This window comes from Thamnophis elegans, chromosome 9, assembly GCF_009769535.1.
Source record: "Thamnophis elegans isolate rThaEle1 chromosome 9, rThaEle1.pri, whole genome shotgun sequence".
Lineage (NCBI taxonomy): Eukaryota > Metazoa > Chordata > Lepidosauria > Squamata > Colubridae > Thamnophis > Thamnophis elegans.
The window spans coordinates 42826022-42853636 of record NC_045549.1 but is presented as its reverse complement, the minus strand read 5'-3'; the positions used below and the strand labels follow the sequence as shown (position 1 = coordinate 42853636).

The window sequence follows — 27615 nt, the reverse complement described above, 5'->3', positions numbered from 1 at the left end:
GAGCTTGTCGGGTGTGAGTCTCTGCTGATAAAGTTGGACCTCAAGGGTCAAGTGGGTCTGCTGTTAACGTACCTGCCTCCCAACAGCGTTGCAGCAGCCCTCCCCTCGCTCCTCGAGTCGGTAGCCGAGCTGGCAATTGAGTTCCCTAGGTTGATGGTCCTGGGGGACTTTAATTTGCCGTCGCTCGGTGAAAACTCTGACGGGGCGCAGGAGTTCATGGCTTCCATGACAGCCATGGGCTTGACCCAAGTAATTCGGGGCCCAACCCATTCGGCGGGGCACATGCTCGACCTCGTATTTCTTTCGGAGCAGTGGATTTGTGATCTTGGTCTGAGGGGTAACGACATCATACCCCTGTCGTGGTCAGACCACTGCCTACTGAGGCTCGACTTCCGGAGACCAAACCCCCACTGTAGGGAGGAGGAACCGACCAGGTGGTTCCGCCCCAGGCGACTTATGGAACCGTTAAGGTTCCAGACGGAGCTTGGGGTTATTCCTGATACTTTCGCCCACAGTCCGGTAGAGACTCTGGTTGCTGCTTGGCACTCGGCAGCATCGGAGGCCCTCGACCGGATTGCGCCACTACGGCCCCTCCGAGGCGGCGGATCCCGGAGACCTCCTTGGTTCACCGAGGAACTCCGGGAGATGAAGCGCCGGAGGAGATGCCTAGAGCACCGATGGAGGTCCGATAAGTCCGAATCGAGCCGAGCAATGGTAACCACCTGCACCAAGGAATACACCAGGGCACTTAGGGCAGCAAAAAGATCTCACATAGCCACCTTGGTTGCGTCCGCTGAGTCCCGCCCAGCCGCCCTGTTTAGGATAACCCGCTCCCTATTGAATAAAAGGGAAGCGGGGGAACCCTTGCAGGGCAGAGCTGAGGACTATGCCCAATTCTTAGCGGACAAAATTGCTCGGTTTCGGTCGGACTTGGACTCCATCCCCGCAGTTCCAGCCGAGGCACAGGAGGATCAAGTAGAACATCTCTGGGTTGAGTTTCAGGATGTTACCCCCGGGGATGTGGACAAGGCCATGAGGGCTGTAAGTGCCTCCACCTGTGTACTGGACCCGTGTCCCTCATGGCTGGTTACTAACAGCAGTGAGGTGACACGAGGCTGGATCCAGGCGGTTGTTACCGCCTCTCTTCGGGAGGGGAACTTCCCCGCCGCACTGAAAGCGGCGGTGGTGAGACCCCTCCTAAAGAAACCATCTCTGGATCCAGCTGTTCTTAATAACTATCGCCCAGTCTCCAACCTTCCCTTCCTTGGGAAGGTTGTTGAGAAGGTGGTGGCCTTCCAGCTCCAACGGTCCTTGGAGGAAGCAAACTATCTCGACCCCTTCCAGTCAGGCTTCAGACCCGGTTACAGCACAGAAACCGCTTTGGTCGCATTGACTGATGATCTTTGGAGAGCCAGAGATGGAGGACATTCCTCCATCCTGGTCCTCCTTGACCTCTCAGCGGCTTTCGATACCATCGACCATGGTATCCTTCTGCGACGACTGCGGGAGGTGGGAGTGGGAGGCACCGTGTTGCGGTGGTTCTCCTCCTACCTCTCGGACAGGTCGCAGTCGGTGTTAGTGGGGGGGCAGAGATCGTCCCCTAGGCCCCTAACATATGGGGTGCCTCAGGGCTCGGTCTTATCCCCCCTACTATTCAACATCTACATGAAACCGCTGGGAGAGATCATCCGCAGGCACGGGATCAGATACCATCAATATGCGGACGATACCCAGCTGTATCTGTCCGCCCCGTGCCAACTCAATGAAGCGGCAGACGTGATGAACCGAGGCCTTGAGGCCGTTATGGACTGGATGAGGGTTAACAAGCTTGTGCTCAACCCAGAAAAGACCGAGTGGCTGTTGTGCTTCCCTCCCAAAGATTCGATCAATATTCCATCACTCAGGCTGGGGGGTCAAATTCTATACCCCTCAGAGAGGGTTCGCAACTTGGGAGTCCTCCTGGATCCACAGCTATCGTTTGACCACCACTTGACGGCTGTGACCAGGGGGGCATTCGCCCAGGTTCGCCTGGTGCGCCAGTTGCGACCCTACCTGAATCGGGAGGCTCTCACAACAGTCACTCGGGCCCTTGTGACCTCTAGGCTGGAATACTGCAATGTGCTCTACATGGGGCTGCCCTTGAAGAGCATCTGGCGACTTCAGCTAGTACAGAACGCGGCCGCGCGAGTGATCGTGGGTGCACCTCGGTTCACCCACATAACACCTATCCTCCGCGAGCTGCGCTGGCTACCTGTCGATCTCCGGATGCGCTTCAAGGTGTTATTAGTCACCCATAAAGCCCTGCATGGTAGTGGATCTGGATACTTGAGAGACCGCCTTCTGCCAATTACCTCCCTGCGACCAATAAGATCTTATAGATTAGGCCTCCTCCGTATTCCATCGGCCAGCCAGTGCCGGCTGGCAACTACAAGGAGGAGGGCCTTCTCAGTAGTAGCCCCGACCCTTTGGAACGAGCTCCCCGTGGAGATTCGTACCCTCTCCACCGTCCAGGCCTTCCGCATAGCCCTTAAGAACTGGCTAGCCCGTCAGGCCTGGGGACAAGGATAGGCGCCCCTCCCGAATGATGAATGTATGTTGCTTGCTATTTTATTATATGTCTCTATGTCAATGTTTGTATTCCCCCTCCCTGATTTTATGTGAGCCGCCCCGAGTCCCCTCAGGGAAAAGGGCGGCCTACAAATATTAATAAAATCTAATAAAAAAATCTATAAAAATCTATACCAGTGAGACTTGGAAGAGACTTGATGTCTTCCAACGAAGATACCTTCACCAAATCCTAAAGTTCACTATTTTGTCCAAATTTCTAAGGAATAAGTTCTCCAAGAGTTTCTCCTGCAGATTACATAACATTGTCACATGCAGAAGACTCCAACTCACACATCATAATCTCTGCATGGAGAACAATCGAATCCCCAAGATGGCAATGACATGGAACCCCCAGATGCCAAAGGACCAAAAGGATGCCCTTAAAATACATGGTGAAGAACATTCATAGAAGACTTAAAAGACTCCAAACATCACATGGGAAGAGGCTGAAGTATCCGCTCAAAACCAAAAAGGTTGGAGATCCCTTAATGTAGAGATATGCTATATGGCATGGGAAAAATCTAAAGCTTAAAAAAATTAATTCAATAATAGATGACAGACCAATATATATTGCCTTCAGCTATGTATAGATTCAGGAACAAGGCATATATTAATCTGTCAAATATTAAGAATGTGTCATCTTCCCACTGTTGATATTCTTAATATAATCAAACGTACCATGTGAACCATACTGATTAAACACCTAAATGGAAACTCTTAAATTTCTCTTTCATTAAAATCATGAAATGTTAACTCCTACAATATACAATAAATATACATAAATATACAAACTTCAGTAAATATTACAGACAATCATTTTTGCATACACATGTATGCATGAACATCACAGATGCCTCATTTATTTTACTGGAAATCAGTTATAAGAGTGCAATTCAACAGATGGGCTATGTGGCAAATTCTGCTACAAGTAAGCAGTTTTTAATACTTTCAATCACTCAGTGATGACAGTTTAACAATAATGCATTATCTTTTCAAAACACAAAGAATAAACTCTTTGCAGGGGCACCTATTCCTTATTGAGTGATAAATTCTTCTTAATATATTATGATTGTAACATTTCAAAAGCTTGCAAATAAATAAACTTTGCCAAGGTTAAAACAAAACAAAAAAGCAGTATAAAGATTCCGTAAAATCTTTTTACTACTAAAACTCATGTTTTTAACCTTACATTGGGTGAAACAATGCATCACAGGCCAACAGTTTTGATGATACTGCTTCTTGCTCTAACAGCTCTCTGAAATGCTTTGTTATATTCATTCCTGAGATCTTTGTCATTTTGTCTTTTCTTTTCTTCTTTATAATTTCCACAGTTTCCACTCAATCAAGGAACTACCAATAAAGACAAACAAGCTAATCATTAAAAAAAGCCATCAAGGAACCACCAAGGACATTCCCACTCACACTGACAGGGCAAGACACTGGTATATAAAAATAAGAGCAAAACTTACCCCCTTCTAGCACTGATCATGTTACCTGGTTTGGTAATGAAATGTCTGCAAGAAAACCACCAAACTCCAAGAATACCAGGCATCTCTCAGAAAGTGATTCCTGATATTCTCATTGAAAACAGTGCATATATCCTCAAGATCATATTGCAAAAAATGGTTTGCTTTCTATTTTTGCTTTAGCTTAACTTGAAACCTTAACATGATCAGTCCCTGATCTGTTCCACAGCCAGTCTGTACGGAACCATAGAGAGAGGTCAGAGAAAACCTCAGAGAAGACATCTTGAAGCCAGTAGGGGGAAAAAACACAGATGCGGAAAATATATTAAATATAAACTGAAAAAATATGAGAAATGGACTGGCTTCCCCTGATTCCATGGGATATAAGAGGTGGGGAAGAGAACCAGGGATAAGTTTGCAAGATTCTACTACTATAGCCTCTCAATAAAATATAGTTCTGATCTTCTTGTGAAGCTAGTTTCCTGTTTTGGTCTATTTTGCAGGGCTGACATAGCCTTTGGCCATGTCTTTATTGTTATGACTGAAATCTTTCACTAATTCTACTGATAATTTAGTTAATTTGCTATCTGTGTACTCTTATCGGATTGTGTATCTGTATGGATATATTGTTTTGGTCAATGAATGATTGTTTAGAAATGAAGCAATCATTGGATTAGCAAAAAATAAGGGATTATTCTGCTTCATTTTGGTTCCCTAGACCATCCACTCCAACTATGTTTTCTTCTTTAATGTTTCCAACTTCAGCATTCTAATCTCCAAAAATAAGTAGCTCGTCTTCTTTACACGTAGACTTTATTTGAACTTCATCATAAAACTCATTAACCTTGTCTTTTCCTGCATCATTTTCAGTATATTTCAACTCATGAATAACTAAAATGTTGATTCCTTTACTCATTCATTGTATTGAGTTTGCCCACACTCACACTTTCTATGTTCCATGTATCCATTATAATTCTGTCTTTGCATCTTTGTATTTTATTTTCATGCAAGATAAAAACCAGCAAATAGATGTCCCTAAGGGTTTAATCTATTAATGTCATTAGTATTCCAAAAATTCCTCTGCTATTCCTGAGTAGCATGTTGAGTGTCAGCCAATATGAAGGACTCATAATTGAGCACCATATTATCAAGCTTCTTGTGTTGTCTATTCATGTGGTTTTCTTAATAAAATTCAGGTGCCTTTTCCTGGACAAAATAAAATGGCCAATGTCAATAAAATGGTCATACACTTCCAGTTTTTTCTTATATTGCTACAGATGTAACAAAGAATAGAAGTCACTTCTTTATATCTTATTTCTTTCTTTCCTATTTTCCTATTTTTATTCTACTTTTTGTTTTTCTTTCTATGTTATTTTAGTTTGTATTGACTTTTACTCTTCTTTTAAAAATGCTCAATAACATTATATATTTTTGAAAAGCTATTTGTAAGCATTGACTCTTGTATATGCATAACAAGCCTACCCCCCTTTAAAAAAACACTAGTTTGCTTCACTTTGGGTTTGTGTATGATACAATATTTACTTTGTCACTATTATTATTACTTCCACAAAATATCAAGCACATCATGGGCCTAAAAGATTGAGTAATCTAGTTAAATCCAATCCGTAATTGGATTGAAGAAATAATAGAATTACATTATCCTTAGACTATTCAAAGAAAGGGGGGGGGATGAATAACACAGTATGTTCAAATATCTTCTAAAATTCTGCTTTCTAGTAAAGGCCTTTTTACAAGGATTTTTCATGGACACAGCTTGACAGTAATTTCCTGCTCAACTAGAAGAAAACAAGGTTTTAAAAAACCAATACATGATGTAAACATTTTTCAAAATATATATCCTTGGCATGTTTACAGACTTCATACATGTAATTATGGACACTAACCTTTACAAAAATTGCTTAGGGGAAAAGACATAGGTTTTACAAATAATCCGAAAATGAAGGTTTATAAACCAGCTCATTTCAAAAGAGCAAACCAAATGCCTATTATATTTTATGGACTGGTATTTTATTGTCATTAAATAAGGTAACAGTGCAGTTGATAAATATTTCAATTGTAGTTTTCTTGCTGGGTGTCGGCTTCAATGAGAATGAAGTCTGGAAGGCACAAATTGTGACTGGTTGCTCTCTGAATTATTATTTATATTTGAAAGATTAAGTTCTGTGAAATATATTGATTCTTGGCCATTACCTTAAGGCGGGGGTGTCAAGCTCTATTTCACTGAAGGCCACATCAGGGTTGTGTTTGACCTCAGGGGGGCAGGGGGGTTGGGGTGAGCGTGGCCAGCTCGACATAATTAGTGTTGGGGGTGCCTGAGGTGGCGTTCTTCTAGTGAAAATGGGTTCCTGCAGCGTTTTTGACTGTGACGGCCTCTGCAACCCTCTGCCAGCGAAAACAGAGCTCGGGAGGGCTGCACAAAGTTCTCCTGAGCTCCATTTTCACTGGCAGAGGCACCACCAGCCAATCCTTTGCTGTTTCCAGAGCGGCCATGGGGGCCATATCTAAGCACCCCACAGTTCGGATCTGGGCCCCGGGCCTAGAGTTTGACACTCCTACATTAAGAATATCCTTCTGATCAGATAGACCATTTGCACTGATTTGGTCAGAAGCATCTCCTGGAGGGAGGGGGTTTAAGAGAATGTTGAACTTGAACCAAGAGATGGAGAGTATAAATTCCACTACTTCACATATGCATTGTGATGTCCTATGCAGATATAATGTAAAAGTAATAGATCATAATACTATTTCATTGTTTTGATAAAAGCAGGAGACTCTGCAGATGCCTCTTATTTGGAAAAAGGTTTATAAACCCCAGTCAGCCACTCCCTGAATGAAGTTAATTTAACTCTCTATGGGATTAGCCTCTTTAGATTAAAGCTAGTATTCTCAAAGTACCCAACTGAGCCCAATACCTCCTTGAAGTTTCTCTAAGATGCTTACCATCCCTTTCTTGACCCCCTTAAATATGTTATGGAATAAAGGTTCAAAATATTTTCTTTGATAGAGTATTTCATGGAGATTTATTTATAATGAATAACAATATTAGTAAAAGCATGTGTGCTACAGTGCTTTGCAGTGACTTTCTTTAACCCGTGTGCAAGATTCTGATAGACTTGAGACCCAGTTTTTCAGCTCTAATATAAAAAAGCAGAAAAGATAATAAGCCAAATTAATGCTATAAAATGTACGTACCTTTATGTACATTAAATTTCTGAGGACTCTGTCATGCTCTGAATAGTGCTTTTGAGGAAGGAAAAATGGTTTCCACAGGAAGTAAGAACTGAACAGGATGTATAAGGAAACCACCCAGAAGAAAATGTTGAAAATTGATTTATTTTTATAAATGCATACATATGTATTGGTGCTGGCTTGTACTCATTTTGTATTTTAAATAACACTAAGATTAAGAACTGTCTATTATCTATCTATCTATCTATCTATCTATCTATCTATCTATCTATCTATCTATCTATCTATCTATCTATCTATCACCTAGCTATTATCCTAATAAAGTGGTCGATCATAATAGCTGTAAAACATCAAAGAATACTGTTATTTTTTGTTACAAAAGATTAAAAATGCTCCAAGATAATAAAACAGTGCACGCATGCACATGCGCACACACACACAAAATATGGTAATATGAATTTTTATTTGAAAATGAAATAATTTTTATTCAAGTTTTAAAATATTTAAAAATCTCTGATAAAACAGCTGATAAGAGTAGAGTTAGATATAGCTGTTCAAGTTCTTTGAAATAAGTTATACAAGTCCAGCCCTGTGCACACTTACCTGGGAGCAAGATCAACAAGAACCAGTAAATGTTCTGAATGGGCAAACACAAGAATACTACTATATATTTCATATCTATTGCAAAATAATAACTTTCTGTTCAGATTCACCCAACTCTTATGCTGCAACTTATATTCAATACAAAGTGAGATCTGTTTCAAATAAACTAAACTATCCACTTTCCATTTACTATGGTGCAAACAATATTTTAGGGAAGATTGCCATAAAGTAAGTATACTGTATGTACAGACTGTCCACAGCATAACAAAAACAAACCTTGAGCTAACATAATTAACCTCTTAATGATCAAAAAAGGACTGCAAAATCAGTTTATGGAACAATAGCAAATGCTGCAGTTGCAGTGAAGTAATTAGCAGAAGAAAATCCTAATGCTTTACAACAGGGGTATGCAACCTTGGCAACTTTAAACCTGGAGGACTTCAACTCCCAGAATTATAGAAGTTGAAGTCCACCAGGCTTAAAGTTGCCAAGGTTGAAGACTCCTGCTTTACAACTAAGAAGTCAGTATGTTTAGGATCCCCAACTTAAAGGGAAATCTTTTTGGGTTTCAATTGTAAATTAAACATAAGTATGTCAAAAGGAAACTTAACCCACATCACATTGGAATGGCTTCTCTCCTGTGTGGGTCCTCATGTGTTCATCCAGGCCACGTTTCTGACTGAAAGCCTTGTTGCACTCAGAGCATTGATACGGCTTTTCCTGTAACACAGGAACAAGAGATGGAGTGGGAGTGAGCCAATGAAGAACACAAGCTGTTAACAGAGCAGGATTTCACACAGGATCATGCATCTTTATATCTCAGCTCCAAGAGACATATGTCAGAACAAAGCTAGTTAAAGTAATTCTTGAAAGATGAACTGAAATTGGGTGGGAAAATTGTGGGTTGGTATCTTCCGTTTTAACATAGAGGTATTATTTTTCCCAGCCTTTTAGAAGCAGTGTTTTTGAGGGGAAGGATCTTTGTAGGTTTTTCATAACCCCTGCTACAAAACAACTAAATAACATGATATCTTAGGAAGCTTGATTTACAACATATTACAGATACATTTTGATCAAAGCCATTTTTAATCTTCTTAGCCATAAGACTAAGAATCATAAATACCTTCCTCAAATACATATTAAAAAAGGAAATATCAGTGCTTGTACATAGTGAAAAAGAATTGTGGAAAGTCTTTCAGACTGCAGATAGCCTTATGCAAATAATAACATATAATATCAATAATATCATGGAGAAAAATCACTCCATGATGTCTAATGCTGGTTTAAATTCATCAAGTACATAATAAAAAGAATGATTCATACACAGAGCATGAAAATTACCCCCTGTGATCTCCAATGAGTCTTGTGAGTGGAACTCCTTTGCATGGTCAGCCTTCCTGTGAAATGTTTATCCACGTTTGTGTGTTTAAAGTATTTATTTCATTTTAATGAACAAACAAAATAGGGCTCTTAGTCAGGAAACTTGTGGCTCCTGCCTTTTAAATCTTTATGACAGTGAGTTCTTTTGTGTGTGACTATGAATTGAAAAAATATTCCATGTCAGCCTCCTGTAATTTTTACAGAAGTACTGTATATGTCTCAGCATATGAAAAACAGGAATTCACAACACACCCTTAATTTGTTTTACATTGTATTTTATGAAAACCACATTCTTTATAAGCTCTCCAAAAATCCATTTTACCATATGCATGTGATGTTCAGTGGAAAGTTGAAAATAAACCAAAATAATTCCATATCGGAAAATGAACAAATATAAATAATTGTATAAAAAATCATAACTATGCAATTGCTGATCATCACAAATACTTAACTTAAGGTTCTTGTGCTGTCATTCAAAGATGGTGTTAGGTTTATTCTCAATAATGATTTACCAGGTCAAAATAAATAACATTTGTAGGAGAAAGTCCTTGAATAAAATAATGACTGCAGAATGCATTATCAATAGCTTACTCTTGTAAATACAGGCTTGATGGCTTAGCAGTTAAAGACGCTGAGCTTGTCAGTTGGAAAAATGACAGCCTGGGTTCGACATCCAAGCCTTCTACCAAAAGTGTTCCTTTCCAACCCCTGCCCATTTGGCAGTCCCAAGGTAAAGGGATCTAAGAGTGATAAGCAATCTGGGATGGTTGATTGCTTGAGAACACTTCCTGCACCTCTTTAACTTCTCAACCTTTACATTTCTTTAAATTTCTTCTCTCTAATTTTAACTTTATTCTAACTCTGTTTTTAACTCTGTTTTTAATTTTTTTACATTGCCATATTTTTTTTTAATTTGTAAACCTCCCAGGGTCACTAAGGTGAGATGGGCAGTGTATAAATTTGATAAATATATTGACACGGACAGCTACCATAATCTAATATATTTTTATGTCTTTGCATTCAATAAATGTAGTTATTATTTTCTTTGGAAGATGAAAATTACTTCTCTATTTTGATAGATATATACCATAAACAAATTGTAATTTACAAGCCCAGGAGCCCTTCAATGCCTGTAAAATCTTTTTCCTTAATTTTCCAAATGACTGTTGATAATTAAATCATTTCCTCCCTTACATTAGTTTTTTATTTATTTTAATTCCTTCAGTATTTTGCCTATCAAAGTGGCAGTAACTGTATTTTCTCAAGCTGTTCCTATAGCTTTTATTTAAGTTTTGTGCATATTTACTATAGCAGAGAACATATAACAACCTTTTTATACTATGAATGTACATTTTCCTGACAGTATCCCCTAACTAATCATAGAAATAGCACTATTATTTTTATTTCCCTGCTTTTTTTCTTCTGTGGAATGGTTTAGGAAAAGTCAAGCCTAAAAGTAAAACTTATTCCTCTGTTCTTACTTTGAGAAAGTTACAATTTTTATTTTGCATAGTATATAAGCTTCTCAAGGAATCATTACAAATTTAAATCTTCCTGGGTTTACATGTACGTATCCCACATCAAAAGTGTCCTGTATGGAGAAAATATAGTTGAGATGCTTATGACAAATGAACTGTTCCTGAAGGAAGAGGGAAAGCTGGTTAAAGCAACAGGCAGATCTGACTTTGAAGAATCACACTCTAGAATCAGAACATGATAGGATCATACCTAACTGCTCCTATTTATTCACTTGTAGATTTTTTCCTGAGCTAGATCTTGACTGCGCATCCTCATAGAACATTTGGATTTGGATTTTTGGATTTTATTATATTTATATGCCACCGTTTTCCCCCGAAGGGGACTCAGGGCGGCTCAACAACATTGATGCTGTTGGATTGAAAGCAGAAGGCAGAGAAATAGACAAGCACCAAGTTATGTGGTAAGGTATTTTGCATAGCCATCAGCTTAGGTAGTATTGGTTTGAAACAGGTTAGCATCTGCAATCGGTGCTAAGAGCTTTCAGCTATGAAGGTCCACGTGAGTACTCTTAGCACTGAAACAATTACCCTGATGCCCAACATACAGCTTCTATGATCTGATACCACATTATGCTAGTCTGGGGATAAACTCCTTACAACATACTTTGCAGATTTCCAGGTTTAATCCCTAGAATATTTGGATTGAAACAATTTTATTTTTTGAAACCTAAAAAAACCACTGGCAGTCAGTATATATACTTAGCTAGATTAATAATATATGATTTGCTGTAAGGACTGCATTCTATTTCTATTTACCATCACATGGAAAATAGAAACTATATCAAATATGACTCTCTTTACACAATATGAAGATTATATTTATGAGATCACTGTTTTACCCCCCTTGTCAGTTAAAAAGTGAGCTACCAAAATGTTCAAAATATCCCTAAATTGTTCCTTCCTTGAACTTTAACATCTAATGGGAATGAAAGATGCAGAAAAAATCCTGGTGAGAGTTTCATTTTTAATGGGGAAGATGGGAAAGTCTAACGATTACTTTAGTAGATGTGGAAAAAAAGATTATAACCAACAGAATTTTTAATCTGTAAAATTAGACCTCAAAATATGTATCTGACTTAAACCCACAGCATTACTAAAAGCAGTGACCATAATCTATATTTCAGTCAGAAGATATTGTAAAATGTTATTTCTTGTAAAGGGATTGTTATTTAGCTATTAAACTAATGCACTCTGGATGACATATTTAATCTAATATCATTTGTCCGCTGGTGGTGGATGGACTGATCATTTTGATTTCTTCTGTCCAGCAGGCAAAGCATGCTGTAAACGCAAAGTTATGCTCTACATAACTTTGGCAATGGCCATTATGTGATAAATCAGTTTGTGCAGGGCTGCTTCTTGACTCAATATTGGAATAGCATCATGTAGAAGCTTAATTGCATACTGTGTTTTATCTTGGTTTGTAGAAAAACAAGTTTTCTGGAGGTTTTGACCATAATTCCTTTTCAAGTTGCTGCCCCAATTTTCAGTCAAGATTCAAATTTGATGTAGAAATGTAACCCATGGCAAATGGTACTAACAGGTATCATCCACCATCAAATTTCCTAGTATTATTGGCATTACACATAGTAAAAAACGCTGCATCTTGTGTGTAATGGCAAAGTAAGTATATTGCATGGTATATGAGACAGGGGAGTATGTGCACTTGTGAACGGGTGTATGAATATTTGAATATGTACATGTAGTAGATTGTGTAGGATACCAGGACAAATTGTTATTCATTTACAGTTTGCATATTGAGATGAATTTGATTTCCTAAATTTATACTTGTTCATTTACCACCAGAGTCTTCCAACAGCCAGCCCACAACCATACAGTGTAGTCCCAGAGTGGCCGCTGCTGGAAGACTCGGCAGCAGATCTCCAGAGCTTGGAAGCTGGTTATGCTTAGAGTATGGTGGTAGCGGTAGCACGGCGGAGGCAGCGCCCTGGCCCTGCAGGGAGAGCTGGGCCAGGGCATGGTGAGGCTGGGAGGCACGTGAGCTGGGGGCAGAAAGGTGCTCGCGCAACCTCTCTTTCCAGCCGTGCAGGGCGCCACGCGGCTTAGCACCTTTGGGATATTACTGGGTCGGTGAGTGGCTCTCTGCCTGGCTGGAAAGGGAGGTTGCCAGGCAGCTGCTCGTGAGAGCAGCTGCCCGGCAACCCTCTGCTCCATCTGGGCACAGCACCACTCACCAACCTAGCACTATCCCAAAAGAGGCAAACAATGTAAGCGCCTTTGCCCCCCTCCCCCCCAGTTCCTGCCGTTTGGCGTCTTCAGGATATCGCTAGGTTGGTGAATGGTGCTCTGCCTGGCTGGAGGGGAGGGTTGTCCAGGGGGCTTATTATCAGGGAAGGGTGTATATTTTTGCCCAGAGGAAAAATATGGCATGGCCTTATTATCAGGACATGTCGTAGTTTCGGGCAACACAGTAGATTTGAAAGGTTGACAACTGTTCAAAGGATTTATAAACAAATTATCCTGCTATCAGGAATTGAATTTATAACTCTATGGGTTTTTTTAATTGTTCATTTTTAAAAGGACTCCCACAAATCAACTGATTTGACATTCCACAGGAAATTTCCCATCACCTATCAATGCTACCACTACGAGCAGCACATTCAAATGTGGTGCAGACTACAGTACCGCAAGGCAACCTGCCTTTATGAATTATTGCATTGAGGAAGCCTTGTAGAGGCACATGGTGAAACATCTGCATAAAACATAGGTATTAGTGCTAAGTATTAAGCTCTCAAAACCTAAAGAACTCAACAGTAAGTTATTATGACTGTCTCTATTCCAAGAAATCCATAAAAACTATCTGCTTGTTCCTGCTTGGCCAAAGTAAAAAAAAAAAATCCTTTCATTTTTCCCAATGATTGGGAAATAGAAACAATGAACCAGTGAAAATATTGGGGAAAATAGATCACTTGTTCAGATGAAACACCAAATTATATGTATTCATTAACAAAATGACACACCTAATTGGTACATTTCATTTACAATTCAAGCACAACAGTACAATATTATAGTTATTCTACATTCAGGATAATAAAACTGAATTTTTAAAAAAATACATGCTGATATCTCAACAGTGTCGTATTTATATAAAACAAGGATCTCACATTTGCTCAATTAGAGCAGTTTTATGAATTCATCCTCAGTTTAAATGTTTGAGTTCTCTCACATCATTTTTTTTTCTTTCCCCCAGTTTTCTTTTAATGTGACAGATCAGGCAAAATAATTAAATGCTCCTACTTACTCTTGTATGGGTGCGGATGTGCATTTTTAATCCATCATTCTTGCTGAAAGCTTTGTCACAATAGGGACACTGATAAGGGCGTTCCCCTGAAAACAGTACAATCAGTCTGTTAATACCTTATGGCATACATAGGACTTTTCAGATGATTGCCCAAATAGGCAGTGATGAAGCCCTAAATTGCTTAGCTACAGCGTTATTGTTATGTTTTCAAACTGTTACTTGGGACTTACGTTGCCTAAAGAAAAAGAACATCAAAGTAGAACAGCATGTGCATTTTCCAAGAGACAGATCTTTCTGTGGGCCACTGTTCACACAAAGAAGGTCTTGTTAACAGTGGACTGCCAAATGCATGGGAAAGATCCAGCTGACTGCCACTATTTACATATGCATCTTGTGTTGCATAACTGCACCGTATTGAAATGGTTTTCATGGGACAGCTTTTGTATTGTGGGAGACCAGAGATGGAAGAATCCCAAGCTTTGAAGAAACTATCCAGGTAATCATGAGCAGCACTAAATATGTTCAGTTGCCCACAATTGTGTTTGTTGCAATAGCCCAATGCAGCTACTTCCCTGGAAAAATAAAACAAAAGGACAACAATTCTGTCTTAACAAATAATTACTCCCTATTCTAGCAACAAGTTTAAATGTCTTTTATTGTTCTAAATTTGTAGGGTTTTTTACACATGCTTTTGCTTTTTGATATGCAGTGTTTGCTGGGATGGTATATGGACACCCATTAAAAATATATAGATCTATATATAGATCTTAAGTAAACCTAAATGTTTTTGGTGAACTTACAGTGCATTACTAATGATCCGCTTAATGAAAATGCATATTATATGCAAGAAACATAACTAATGAAAAAGTCATGAAACAATGAATAAGATGATATTCCATCTCGGGCTAGCAGTATTGTGTCAAAGATTGGACAAATAAGACAAAGGTTACAATAACTAAACTACTTATTTGGGGGATGAAAGTATTATGGGAAGGCCAGTATCTGAAGATAATGTATCTTGAAAACAGTAAAAAAACTATTAGCCCCACTATTCATTTTCCCCAAAGGGTGTACTATTTTAATAATGCTGATTTTAACTGACTTCTGGTATAAATATATTGCTCTGCTTAATATTATAAATCATAATAATTAATTCAACCATAAGCCAGACGTTTCTCCAGAATTGTACCCTATCTCCTAACATCCTCACAGCTGCTTTTATTCTGAGAATGCTGCTGGCCATCTACATCTTACTCATTCACTAAAGGAGGTAAACCGGTAAAGCATTTTATAAACTCTATTTTAATTATTTTTATTAGAAATAATTAGGCAGGTTATAAATTTGATTTTTTCTTTATGTGTTGAACAATTGTTAAGTAATTGAAAGTAACTATTATAAATTTAGTCCTATGGTTCTGTGTGGTGAATGAGATTAGTAAATCAGAGATTGGGATAAGAGAGAGTGAATTACAGCCTACAAAGATGAATGAATACATGCAAACAAACAAACAAGCAAACACACCTCTAGACGGTGTGATCTAATGAGTAATTGGTCTTAATAAATTAAGTTGGGCTGATGTGAAGATGTGTTTCATGCCAGAAGATCTATCGCAACTTCTGCTCAGGTTCTGCAGCGTAATGATGCAAAGATAGGAACAGGTATTTGGGCCATTTATCCAGTGGAAAATTAAGTCAACTCAAATATTATGCGAGTAGCAACATCTGTGAAGAATTTTTAGCCACTATGCCACAAGCACAAGGGTGTTTATGTCAGTGTTTCTTAAAGTGTAGTTTTAGGAGCCCTGGAATCTCCCAAGGATCTCTTAGTGATCTCCAAATCAAAACAATTTACTAGCTTAGGTTGAAAAACAATATAGTAATTAAAACCCATCAAACAATCATGAGGAGCAGTATTGGTAGTGAATGTGTCAATTTGAATTTTTAATGTGGTAAATATCTGTAAATAGCCAATACAAGCAAAGGTCTTTTGGTGCAAGTTAGTATATTCTAGTATACTCTTGTCCAGCCCACAGACCAAATGTGACATTCAAAAGCTAGTAATGCAGTTCCATAATACAATAAAAATATAAATAAACAAAAGGATGTTTGCTATTAACTATATATAACAATTATATATGTGCCCCAACATAATTCCTCTTCATTCAAACCTCCTCAGAAAAGCCAACTCTAGAAAACCATTGTCTAGAGTCTAACATGATAGCTAACATTCTATTTTCCTCTTTCAAACCAGTTCAGAACTACATGTATTTAAGATATGCCAAGATACATACTGTATACTTCTGGCTGCTCAGTTTAATATCATTGCAATGATCTTGGTGTCCCTACATAATTTAATTACTTCAACAAATTGTATCCATGTGTCTCATTCAACTTAAAAAAATAAAATCAACTGAATTCTACTACTACTGAATAACATCTAATTTTTTTCTTTATAAATAAATGGAGTTAGTCTTACTATATCAAAGCTACAGAAATGTAGATGACCACAAGATGGGAACAAAAAAACTTGTGATGAAATGATGGAATATTTGCTTTGTACTAAAATAAGGGATTATATAAAGAGATGTGAGTTAAGAAGAGACAGGTTGAAGAGGAAGTCCATAAAAAGAAGGAAAGCCTATCTTTCTAAACAATATATTGTCACTTATAAATAAGTATAGACCTTTTTTGATGTATTTGTAACAGAAACAACTTTTCATATTGTTCACCAGATGTGATTGTTAATAAATGTTCCAACTGATTAAAAACAACTGGTTCTCTAAGTAAATACATTAGAATTTAATACTCCTTCTCCTGCCAGCCATCTAAAATGCTATGCTGTAAAGGAAAGAACTAATCAAGAGAGAAAACAATTACAAAACAGAAGCAATAAGATTTTAAATTCTATCTGTTTCTCTCCAAAATAAATTTACAGTAGAAGAAATTATTCTATCTCTGGTCAAATAAAGCTGGGTTTGCTGCAGTTTCTACGATAAAAAAAAAAACTAAAAAAAATAACACTGGAAAAAGACTGTTACTTTGAAAAGAACTATCAGACTTCTCCACAATTCACATTACAGCATATAGAGGTGAAGAAGGTCTCCGCCTGACATTCTTTGACCTCTAGAATTCCTCTGTAAGTTCTTACCCAAGAAACATTATTAAATAAATGAGAGAACAACCAGGCTAATTTAAAAAAAATACTTTAAATAAGAACAAATTTAGGGTTTTTTCCTGGTGCTATTGAGTTGAAGGTATATAACTCCTAACACATACTCCATTCAGATTTTGAACTAAAAAACAAGTTGTTCTCCTGATTTAATGTTATAAAGCATTTAATTCACACAGCAGTGACAGATGGGGCATACAGAAAATGGGGGGGGGGGGGGCGTGGTACTACAGTACTGCATGCTAACCAGTATTGAGTTACTGCCAGTAGTTCTATCCTGACCAGCTGAAGGCTGACTCAGCCTTAAATGCTTCCAAGGTCGGTAAAGAGGACCCAGTTTGTTGGGAGCAATATGCTGACTTTGTAAATCGTTCAGAGAAGGCTATAAAGCACTATGAAGTAGCTTATAAGTTTAAGTGCTATTGCCAATGCTATTGCTATTGCTATTTTGTAAAAGAAGAAGACAAAAAAGAAGAACTCTACCCTAATCCCATTCTTTCTTCTTGGACGTTTTGCTTTGTTTTACTTCAAGATAGCTTTGCACAAGTACAATCAAATCAAGAATAATATGGCCACACATAGAATAAGACAAAGCAATATAAAATAAAATTAGCCGATACAGTTAAGAGCTTAGGCCAAGGTTAGCAAAAAGAAGATTTTCTACTGTCCCTAAATGAATTAAATTTTAGAACTTTAGTTTTGATTGAGTTATTCTGGAGTATACACTATCTATTGGTATCCCTCAACCAGTGGTGGGTTCCGGATGCCGGTGCAATGGGGCTGGGCATCCACCACATCAACATGCACAGCACACATGCACACATGCGGAGCACGCACATGCGTACTTACTGCCCATGATGCTCCAACTGCTCGGTGGAGCATCACACAGGCGCCATATGCTCCTTGCATGTGCGCAGAAGCCCCGAACAGCTCAAATAAATGTAAGGAGCATGGGTGGGCCCTCTGGAGCACCGTACCGGTACGCACGTACTGGGACATACCGGTTGTATCCCACCACTACCCTCACCAAGGGGTCCTCTATCCAGAAATCTGCTGCAACAGAAAGTTCCAGCACAATTCTGAAAAAAGATACAGCTGCTTTACAGAGTTACCGACATTGCTATGTGAGCATGCTTTCCTTCGTTTCTTCACATTCAAAGTGCTAGAGGGGCCTGTTCTATCTCTCACTTGGAAAAAAATAGGGGGGGGGTCTTGTTATCTTGTTAAATCTTTTACAGTGGTATTCTTCTGGAATATTCGACAAATGTTTCAACGGTTTATCAAATTTCCCACTTATGTGTCCATTCCTCCTTCTCCTTTTCCTCCTCCTTTTCTGTCAATAGACTTTGACCTATCATCTTGCGCTTTATTATCTATAGACTGAAATACCAAAAAGTGACAAGGCTTCAAGTTGGCATGTTTTGTTTTAAGTATTTTTTTCCATATTCACTTTCTTTACTACTTTCCTTCTCTAGGAGTAGTTCTTAAAACTCAAATGTTCAGGTTTTATGTTAAACATCTTTCTGAAGAAGATGGCATTAAATTATTTTACTATATACCGTGTTTCCCTGAAAATAAGACAGGGTCTTATTTTATTTTGAGCCCTGAAATAAGCGGACTTATTTTTGGGAAGGTCTTATTATTTTTGAGGTGCAGGAGGCGGCAAGCATGGTCACATCATGGCTGCTGCTATGTTGCAATATTTTTGTGGAGGTCTTATTTTCGTGGAAACAGGGTAATTTACATACGGTGTATTTGTTACATCAGTTACTTATTTCAACCTAGACATAAATATACTGTAAACATGAAACAATTGCCAAATGGAGCTTCTCGGAAACATTTTAATACTTTGGGAATAGGGCCACTTGAAAAGACAAACATAATGGGGGAGGGAGAGCAAATAGCAATATGAATTGTTTCTTTCTTTCCTCCCACTGACTTAGCCCATTAGCTCTAAATGTAAAGGTTTAGCCAAGCATTTTAACAAGGTCTGCAAGTTGTTCCAAATGCTCTGATTTATTAATTCCACATCTGTTTGAAACATGACACTATCTCTCATGACCCCCAGTGTCACTAAACCATGCTGTCATCCTTTGGACACTGCAGGAGCTATTTGGACTCAAATATTTAATTAATCCAGTTGACATTTTTATGTTGTTTGGTTTTTGCACTTCAAGAAAAATGTTTATTTAGAAAGGTTTGGAAACAACGGAGTGCTGACAGCCTAATTCTGAGACCTTCCCCATTCTTTTATACTTTGTTGATAGATAAGAGCCTTGTTTTAAACAACTGACTTAGTCTATTTTTAGCTATTAAAGAATATAGACTGGATCACAAGGTATTTTTCTGTTTATTAAAGGAAGGACACTTCATACCATCACAAACTCTGCTTTTATCTCTCTGAATCAGTCTTATACAATTGAAAATAGCTTTACGTTTCCCAGAAGCAAATTTCCATAGGCTGCTTTGAAGAAAAGCAAGAAAGTCCCATCCCACTGATTTTATTTTACTCACAGAAGGGAAGTTTGTACCTACTGCAATATAGTTGTAGAGTTAAGAGACAGTGCTGGTAGCTAATTATAATAAATCTAAAGACTTGCTTTAGATTGTAAAACAGAAAGCTTCAACTATCAAAGTAGGTGGTTTTAATTAAATTTAAGTTCATTTGTCTGAGCAAAATAACTTAATCTTAATTGATGCATAGTTTGCATTTCAAGATTGCTATCTCATATTCTTGTATATTTTCCAGAATTGTAAGATTTGGACAATTCAGAAATTATATTTTAGAGTTAATTAATTAATTAATTAATCATATAGTGAGTGTATATATGTTTGTTTGTGTGTTTTTATATATTTCTTGAGTCATAATTATGTTTATTTTTAATCAACTTTGTTATTTTTTAAAAGTATGAAATATAAAAAGGGGAAATTTGGTGGGTAATGAATCAAAAGGGAGGGACATATGCATAAAAATATGATATACATGTTGTAGTATTTATGCACTATGTTTACAGGCCCCAGAAAATAGGGCCCAGATCAGAGGTGGTATTCAGCAGGTTCTGACTAGTTCTGGAGAACAGGCAGCGGAAATTTTGAGTAGTTTGGAGAACCGGTAAATACCATCTCTGACTGGCCCCACCCCCATCTATTCTCTGCCTCCTGAGTCCCAACTGATTGGGAGGAAATGGGAATTTTGCAGTAACCTTCCCCTGGAGTGGGGAGGGAATGGAGATTTTACAGTGTCCTCCTGCTGCCATGCCCACTAAGTCACATCACGCCCACCAAGCCAAACTCACAGAACCAGTAGTAAAAAATTTATTTAAGTTTATTTTAGTTTTAACAACTTTTAAAGTTAATTCTGAGCTGTTAAACATTTCGGCATCTTAGATTATGGCTTTACAACCAGATTGTGGATTTGAATATTTGTCTACTCTTTGAAAAACAGAAGAGTACGAAGACATTAATTTCAATAGATTATCTTTCCAAGTCAACATTTTGGATAATAACTTTAAGCTCATTTCCAATATTAACACCAAGATGGACCAAAGTGCTTTGCAAGCCTTCTAATCTTTTAAAGTTAAAATGTGTTCGATTGTTTCATTTCCTCTGAGATGATCCATGTTATAATTTTGATATATAATTAAATAATAGAGACAGTTAAATATATTTTCTATAGGGGACTGTTCCGATATTGCTTAATTTCATCATGCCCAATTAATATTATTGCTGAAAGAAAAGAGCTGTATAATAAAAATCCTCAAATATCCTAAATCAGATTAAGGCAAAAAGAAAATCTTTGGTACTTTGGTACTCTAGCAAAAAGTCAACAATTCCAATTCCAATTGTAAAATTCGCCTTATTTGCAAAATCAAGATAATTTTATTGGGCATGAGGTCATGAGAGGTGAGACTGACAAGAAGCCATCTGGATTGCACATTCAAAGCTTCCTGCCAGATGACCAATGCAGCAGTTCACAAAAGAAGTTGTAAGAGGGTTTTTCTAAGCAGAGATAGTGTGATCGATGACAACAGTGACTGGCAATCACAACAGGCAGCATGATTAAAGGAAAAGCAAATAACATTGTAAACTATGAAGATACATTCAAAGAGATTAGAAAAGTCAATTACGCTAATGGAGCTTCTGTGACAATCATGAAGAAATTTGCTAAATAACATATGGTATATTTTTTAAGAAAAAGAGAGAAAGAAAAATAAGAAACGAACAATATCCTCTTCAATTTAGAAGATTGAGCATTCGTCAAACTTAGTTATTTTCATAGTTAAGTTTTTAAAAAGCATAAAATTGTAAACAAATAATTACAACCTACTACTGTACTATATGTTGTGTGCATTTTAATTATACTATTGCTTAGCCCAGCTATCTAATAATTTCTTACATTTATTGTTTATCCTAGAAATAGCAAGATTATAGGTGATGTGGAATACAAAAAAAAAATGAGACATAACATTTGCTATTATAAAACAGGTCAGTGGAATAACATTCAAGTAAGGAATTTGTGATTATAAAATGACCAGTGCAAATTATAATAATGTTCAATTAATACAATATTTACATGCCCAATATCTGTATAAATAAAAATGTAAATGTTCGTTTGTTCAAAATCTTAAATCTCCGAAAGTTCTTCACCGATTGCTTTGAAATTTCGACACAACATTGCATTCAAATATGAACATGTTGTTATATACCTATATTATATAGATGTCACATCTGTGACAGGTAAAAACATGCTTTTTTGAAAACCAGCACCATCTGTTGGATGTAAAAGCAACACACGCTATACTAAATATTTCACAATTCCATTTCAATGTTTCCGATTGCATTGTTATATTGAATTTTCATAGATTTTGATTTAGTTTCATTTTGATTTAATTATTTCGTGTGACATTGCATTGGAATTAAGCTGTGTCGTTTACCATAGCGTTCATTTTGTGAGTATAGTATATTCGGAACAGTTTGGCCTCTCTCCAGCTTCGTCCCAACGGTCCCTTTATATGTGTGGCTGGGCTGCAGCCACACCCTTTCCCCTTTCCACCCCTCCTCCGATGAGTTTTGACCTTCCCCTCCCCTCTCTCCCCTCCCCTCCTGCCCGGCCTCTGCTATCTGCAGTGGGGCGGTGCCTACGCCATCCCTTAGCCACCGCCCCATGCCCTTAAGCCAGCCTCCCCCACCCAGCCCAGCGGAGCTCTAGAAGAGGCTGGCCGCATGCTCTCCACCACCCTCAAGTGAGCCAGCTACGGCCCCGCCAAGGGGGGCAGCGGTGGTGTCAGCCTAAGGCGCAGCAGGGCTGGGGCGGCCGCTGGGTGCCCCATGAGGAAGCTGCTACAGCAGCTGCTGCAGCAGTGGCAGCGTCTCTGGTTGGGACTGTGGCCCTGCAGGGACTGCCTCATGTCCGTGTCGCCAGGGGTGACTCCTTCCTCCTCCTCCTCCTTCTGCTCTTCAGGGGACTCCGGCCGCCTCCTCTCACCGCTGCCGCTGAGGGAAACTGGGTTGGGGGCAGCAGCCTCGTCCTCCTCCTCCTCAGCCCGGCCAGGCCGGCACCTGAGGGAGGCGTTGTCGTTGGTATCAGGCCTTCCTCCCACCAGCCCCAATGCAGCAGCAGCAGCCTGACTCAGCGGCGGAGGCGCAGGAGAGGAAGAAGATGGTGCAGCCCGTTATGCTGCCTCGGTGGGCCAGCAGCAGCAGCAGCAACAGCACTGGCTTGGAGGATTTCCTGCCTGGCCTGCTGACCCAGCCGGCTTCTGCCACCGCCTCCGTCTTGGTCTCCTCCTGCCCTCCTGGGGCACCTCCACCACAGAGCCTGCCGCTGCTCCCACAGGGAGGAGGAGGCGTTGGGGGCCGGCGGGCACCCAGTTGAAGAAGAAGAGTCTTCCAGATCACCAGCGTGACCCCGGCGCAGATCTCAGCCAGCCTCAGCTCCAACAACAGCATCGCCGAAGACACGGAGAGCTACGACGACCTGGATGAGTCGCACACCGAGGACTTCTCCTCCTCCAAGATCCTGGGCGTCTCGCTCTCCCGGGCCACTGACTTGGGGGAGCCTGAGCGCAGCTCCTCTGAGGAGATGCTCCTCTGAGGAGATGCTCAACAACTTCCTCCAACCAGCCTCACCCCGCCCAGCAGCCCCGAGGCCTGATAAACAGCAGTACCCACCGCCGCCCCACTACACCCACGGGGAACACCCCCAGCCTCCCTCCCACACTGGGGTTCCTCGCCCATGTCCGGAGGGCCCCCATCCAGCCCATCGTTCCAGAGGCTGTGCATCGCAGGGAGCTTGGAAGGCGCCAGGCCAGGGCCTGCGGGAGCGTTCTCCATGGCAGCTCTTGCAGTGGCCACCGTGGCTCACTTCCATTCGAGGGCCACCTCTGCCGGGAGAGCCGTGGCCGGGACAGTGAGTGGCAGGGCCCACCAGGTGGGCAAGACCCTCACGAACCTTGCCACTGCTGGAAACAGCATGACCCTGCCCGGAGGGAACCACCTTGGGAATGTTTCTTTCTTTGCATGCTTTTGGTAAATGTGCCTGGTCCAATGTATTTCCAGTAATTGAAAATTGTTTCTCACATGGACAATTATATGTTGCATGTTCTAGAGTCGGCAAACCAGACAATCTCTATATCTGCACAGGCAATGGAACAACAAAAAATATTGTATACCCACAAACATTGTGAAATTAAACATATTAGAAACTTGTGCTTTCTCTTTTCTTTCTTTTCCATTTAACCAGACTGGGCCACAGCAATGCGTGGCCGGGTACAACTAGTAAATAATATAAATCAATTCTAGCTAACTAATGAGTCTTAAATGATTTTTTTGGCTTAGAACACAGGTTTAGAAAGTGCAGGTATTAGAGCTCAAGAATTTGCAGAGTACTGGTGTTTAGATGCATTAAAAAGAGGCATCAAGCGTGGGGTGTAACACTGAAACCTGGGAGTACAGCAATAACGATATACTAAAATCAACTGTAAGGCAAACATGGTCCAGTGCAAGACTCACTAGTTACTATGGTATAAATCATATCGCTTGTTGAGAAAGACTTTAAAGAAATAAAGAGCAACGAAACTTGATGGGGCTAGGAATACACTTGAGACCCCAATCAAATGCATATTTATTTAAAAATCAAATATTTATTTTCATACTACCTGTTTAGATTAAGAAACAAAGTTGTATTTGAGATATAATCTAAAACAGTGTATGGTTACTCAAAACTATTAACAAAAGCATATTTCTATGTATATTTGAAAGAAAGAAATCAGTTGCACACATAAAGCATTAGAATATTTGATCCATATGAAGTGCAAGTTCTTTTTATAGTTTCTCCCAATCATCAACCTATTAGGTGTTGTTATTCATTTATCTAAAGAAGACACTGGTGATAAAGCAAGATTTTTTTTTGACAGTATGAATCTCTCCCATCACTAGTTGCAAACTAACAGGAAGCTGACAGTTTCCTGAAACTTTACAGACACTTTTGAAGATTTAACTGTCATGGAGTGATAAATTAGACAATGATAAATAACCTGAATAGGTTAGGAATGCAGAAGTCATAAAGTTCTCTGGTTTGTTACAATGACAGCATTTTTATAGATGACATACATTACTAAAAAAAATTGAGGTAATATTACCTTTGGGTTTTTACTAAAGTAATAAGATCAGAAAAATATTTTATAGTATATAAAATTGTACTGTGACTAACTGAACTCAGTAATTCAACATTTTAATATCTACTGATTTTTACAGTTTTATAATATTGACATAGATTAGCTTTATGTAGAACATATGACAATTGACAAAGTTTAGTTCAGATTAAATGAAATATTAACTTTTACTTATTTTAGTTTTATTTGTTGAAGCTCATTATCTTTCTGACAATATAACTGTTTTTATGTATATTAGATTAGATCATCATCTTCTTTTAACAACTCCATAATCCCTTGTGGAAAGGAATCTGGGCAACTGAATGGAGTTTTAATGGCTAGATGCCCTTCCTGTTGCCAATGTAGAGTTTTGATCACCAGATATATTCTCAGTGTGCCCAGAGACAGAAATATCTGCTTCTACCTAGGATCAAACTCACAGCCTCCTGATTGTGAGGCAAGAGCTTCACCTTTAGGCCACCACGCCACTCCAATTATTAGATTAGACCATTCCACCTTTATAAGTAATTCAAGGCAGCAAATATACATAATACTTCCCCCTCCTACATTCCCGTGAGGTGGGTTGGGCTAAAAGAGTGACTGCCCCCAGTCACACAGCCTTATTTCATGCCTAAACCTGACTAGAACTCATAATCTTCTGGTTTCTAAACCAGCACCTTAACCAGCACCAAACTGAATGAATGAGTGAGTGAGTGAGTGAGTGAGTGAGTGAGTGAGTGAGTGAGTGAATATATTCTTTTGTATATCCAATGAAACATCCTTTTCTAATTCATTCTTTTGGCCTGTTAATTGTAAATCCACTTTTGATACCATCTCTAGCTTTTGTTCTACTCTCCAACTATTTCATCTGTCATTGCTTCAATAACATCTTTTGGGCATGGTCTCTTTATTGAAGCATTATTATAGTTGATAATGTAGCTAATATTTTCACGTGTTTAGACAATAGAAGTCATTACTCAGGTTCTTTCTAGTGGAGATATTGCAGGAAATCCTAACCAATCATCTAGGATGCTTTAATTTTGAGTCATGCTCTAAGCAAGAGTTTGAATTCAATGGCTCCTCCCAAATATATGATTCTATAATTCTTTGAGTTTATGAAACTTCAAAGAGGGGAAAGAATGCTGACAAAGTTTGAAGCAGTAGGGCAGTTTTTGACTGACTGGAAAAGAATTGCTTTTACTTGAAGTAGAAGATCAGTTTACTTACAATGAGCTGTGGTGACACAATGGTTAAAATGCTGTTGCTATGTTAACATAGTGAATTATCTATTTGAAATGGATAGTAGCAAAATAAAGGCTACTACTAGTGCAATAGAGTGTTGTAAGCATGACAGATTGTACCAGCATAGTGTATGCAAATATTTCACATTTACTTCTCAGTAATGTGGATCTAGACAGAATTAAAAAAGGATCAAACAAATGAACAGCTTTAATCTTAACAAGTGGTCATGTGAGTTGAAACTGATTAAGACTTATCAAACATGTTATATCATTTTCCTGCAAGGCCCTGTGTGAAGTAGCCCCTGCTATTTCTCCAAAAATTGCTATTTTTCCTTCATTATTTTTGCGCACACCAAACTGGTAGTAATGCCTTGGACAAATATTTGTGCATGAAAGACAAATGTGAAAGACATGAATTAATAACACAAAAGTACAAACCTCAAGTATAGTCTGATACAAAATAAGGAATTGGCTCAGTTCATGCTAGAAGAAGGGTAGTAATTATGGAGCATGCTGTACCTGTGTGACTTCGAATATGGACTCTCAGAGTTCCATTACTTGCAAACTTCTGCCCACAATATGGACAAATTTTCTCTTTTTCACCTGTGTGAGTCTATAAAGGAGAAATATAAATATTTAATTTGTTTACAAAAAGAAGCAAAATTAATTCTTCATTTTTAAATTTTATTCTTCCCAAAAATTTTAATCGTTCATCTACATCACATGGTATGATATTAAAATTTGCTTTTAAAAGCTTTAAAAATTTAATAAGTTTCATCTTGCAACAACAATATAAAAATTCCTAAACCAATTTGACTTTTCCTTGAAAAATAAATTGTATCTATAATCCAACAAGTCTTTTATTGCATTTTGTTTCATAAAAATTAAATTAATGCTTACTGGGATATTAAAATATTTGCAGTATTTAAACATAAACCTTTACTTTAATAACTACTTCCTTGACATTTTTTCCAATTTCTAAAATACTCTTTATTACTATATGATAACCATAGATTCTATAAACTAGCAGCACTAGGGCTTCTATTAGGGTGTATTCTTAAATCAATTTGAATTGGAAAACATATTTGTTCTCATATTTTTCACATGGTTTCTATAATCTCTTTCTTATATCCTTTTTAAACACATAATAACAAAATTAAAAAGGGGTACCTTTGAAAAATAAGTTAGAACCAAGCTTAAGCAAAATATAAAGAAGGATCAATTCATAGTTCCATTTGAAGCATTCTATAACTGAACTGTGTATTAAATCCCATTCTGATCAAGAGCTTTAAGCAACTTTTATACAAAAGAAAACATTCAAAGCTTTTGCTAGATCTCTAGTGCAGCTGCTGCAACTCCATGTCAAACATCCAGTGGATGCTGATCTAGGGGTGGTGCTCATCTCTGTTTCAAAGCCGAAGAGCCAGCACTGTCCGAAGGCGTCTCCATGGTCATGTGGCCGGCATGACTAAATGCCAAACTTGCAC

The 27615-nt window shown here is 38.6% G+C and overlaps 1 protein-coding gene across 1 annotated transcript in view; it reads right to left on the bottom strand.

The window, feature by feature from the left end:
• The window catches only part of PRDM5 (PR/SET domain 5), an 89382-nt gene that overhangs the window by 7800 nt on the left and 53967 nt on the right, over positions 1 to 27615 (bottom strand). The window contains exons 13-15 of the mRNA XM_032223547.1: positions 26648 to 26741; positions 14067 to 14152; positions 8502 to 8606 (exon numbers count right to left, since the gene is read on the bottom strand). Coding sequence (XP_032079438.1) covers positions 8502 to 8606; positions 14067 to 14152; positions 26648 to 26741 — 285 coding nt within the window. The remainder of the gene's footprint in view (positions 1 to 8501; positions 8607 to 14066; positions 14153 to 26647; positions 26742 to 27615) is intronic.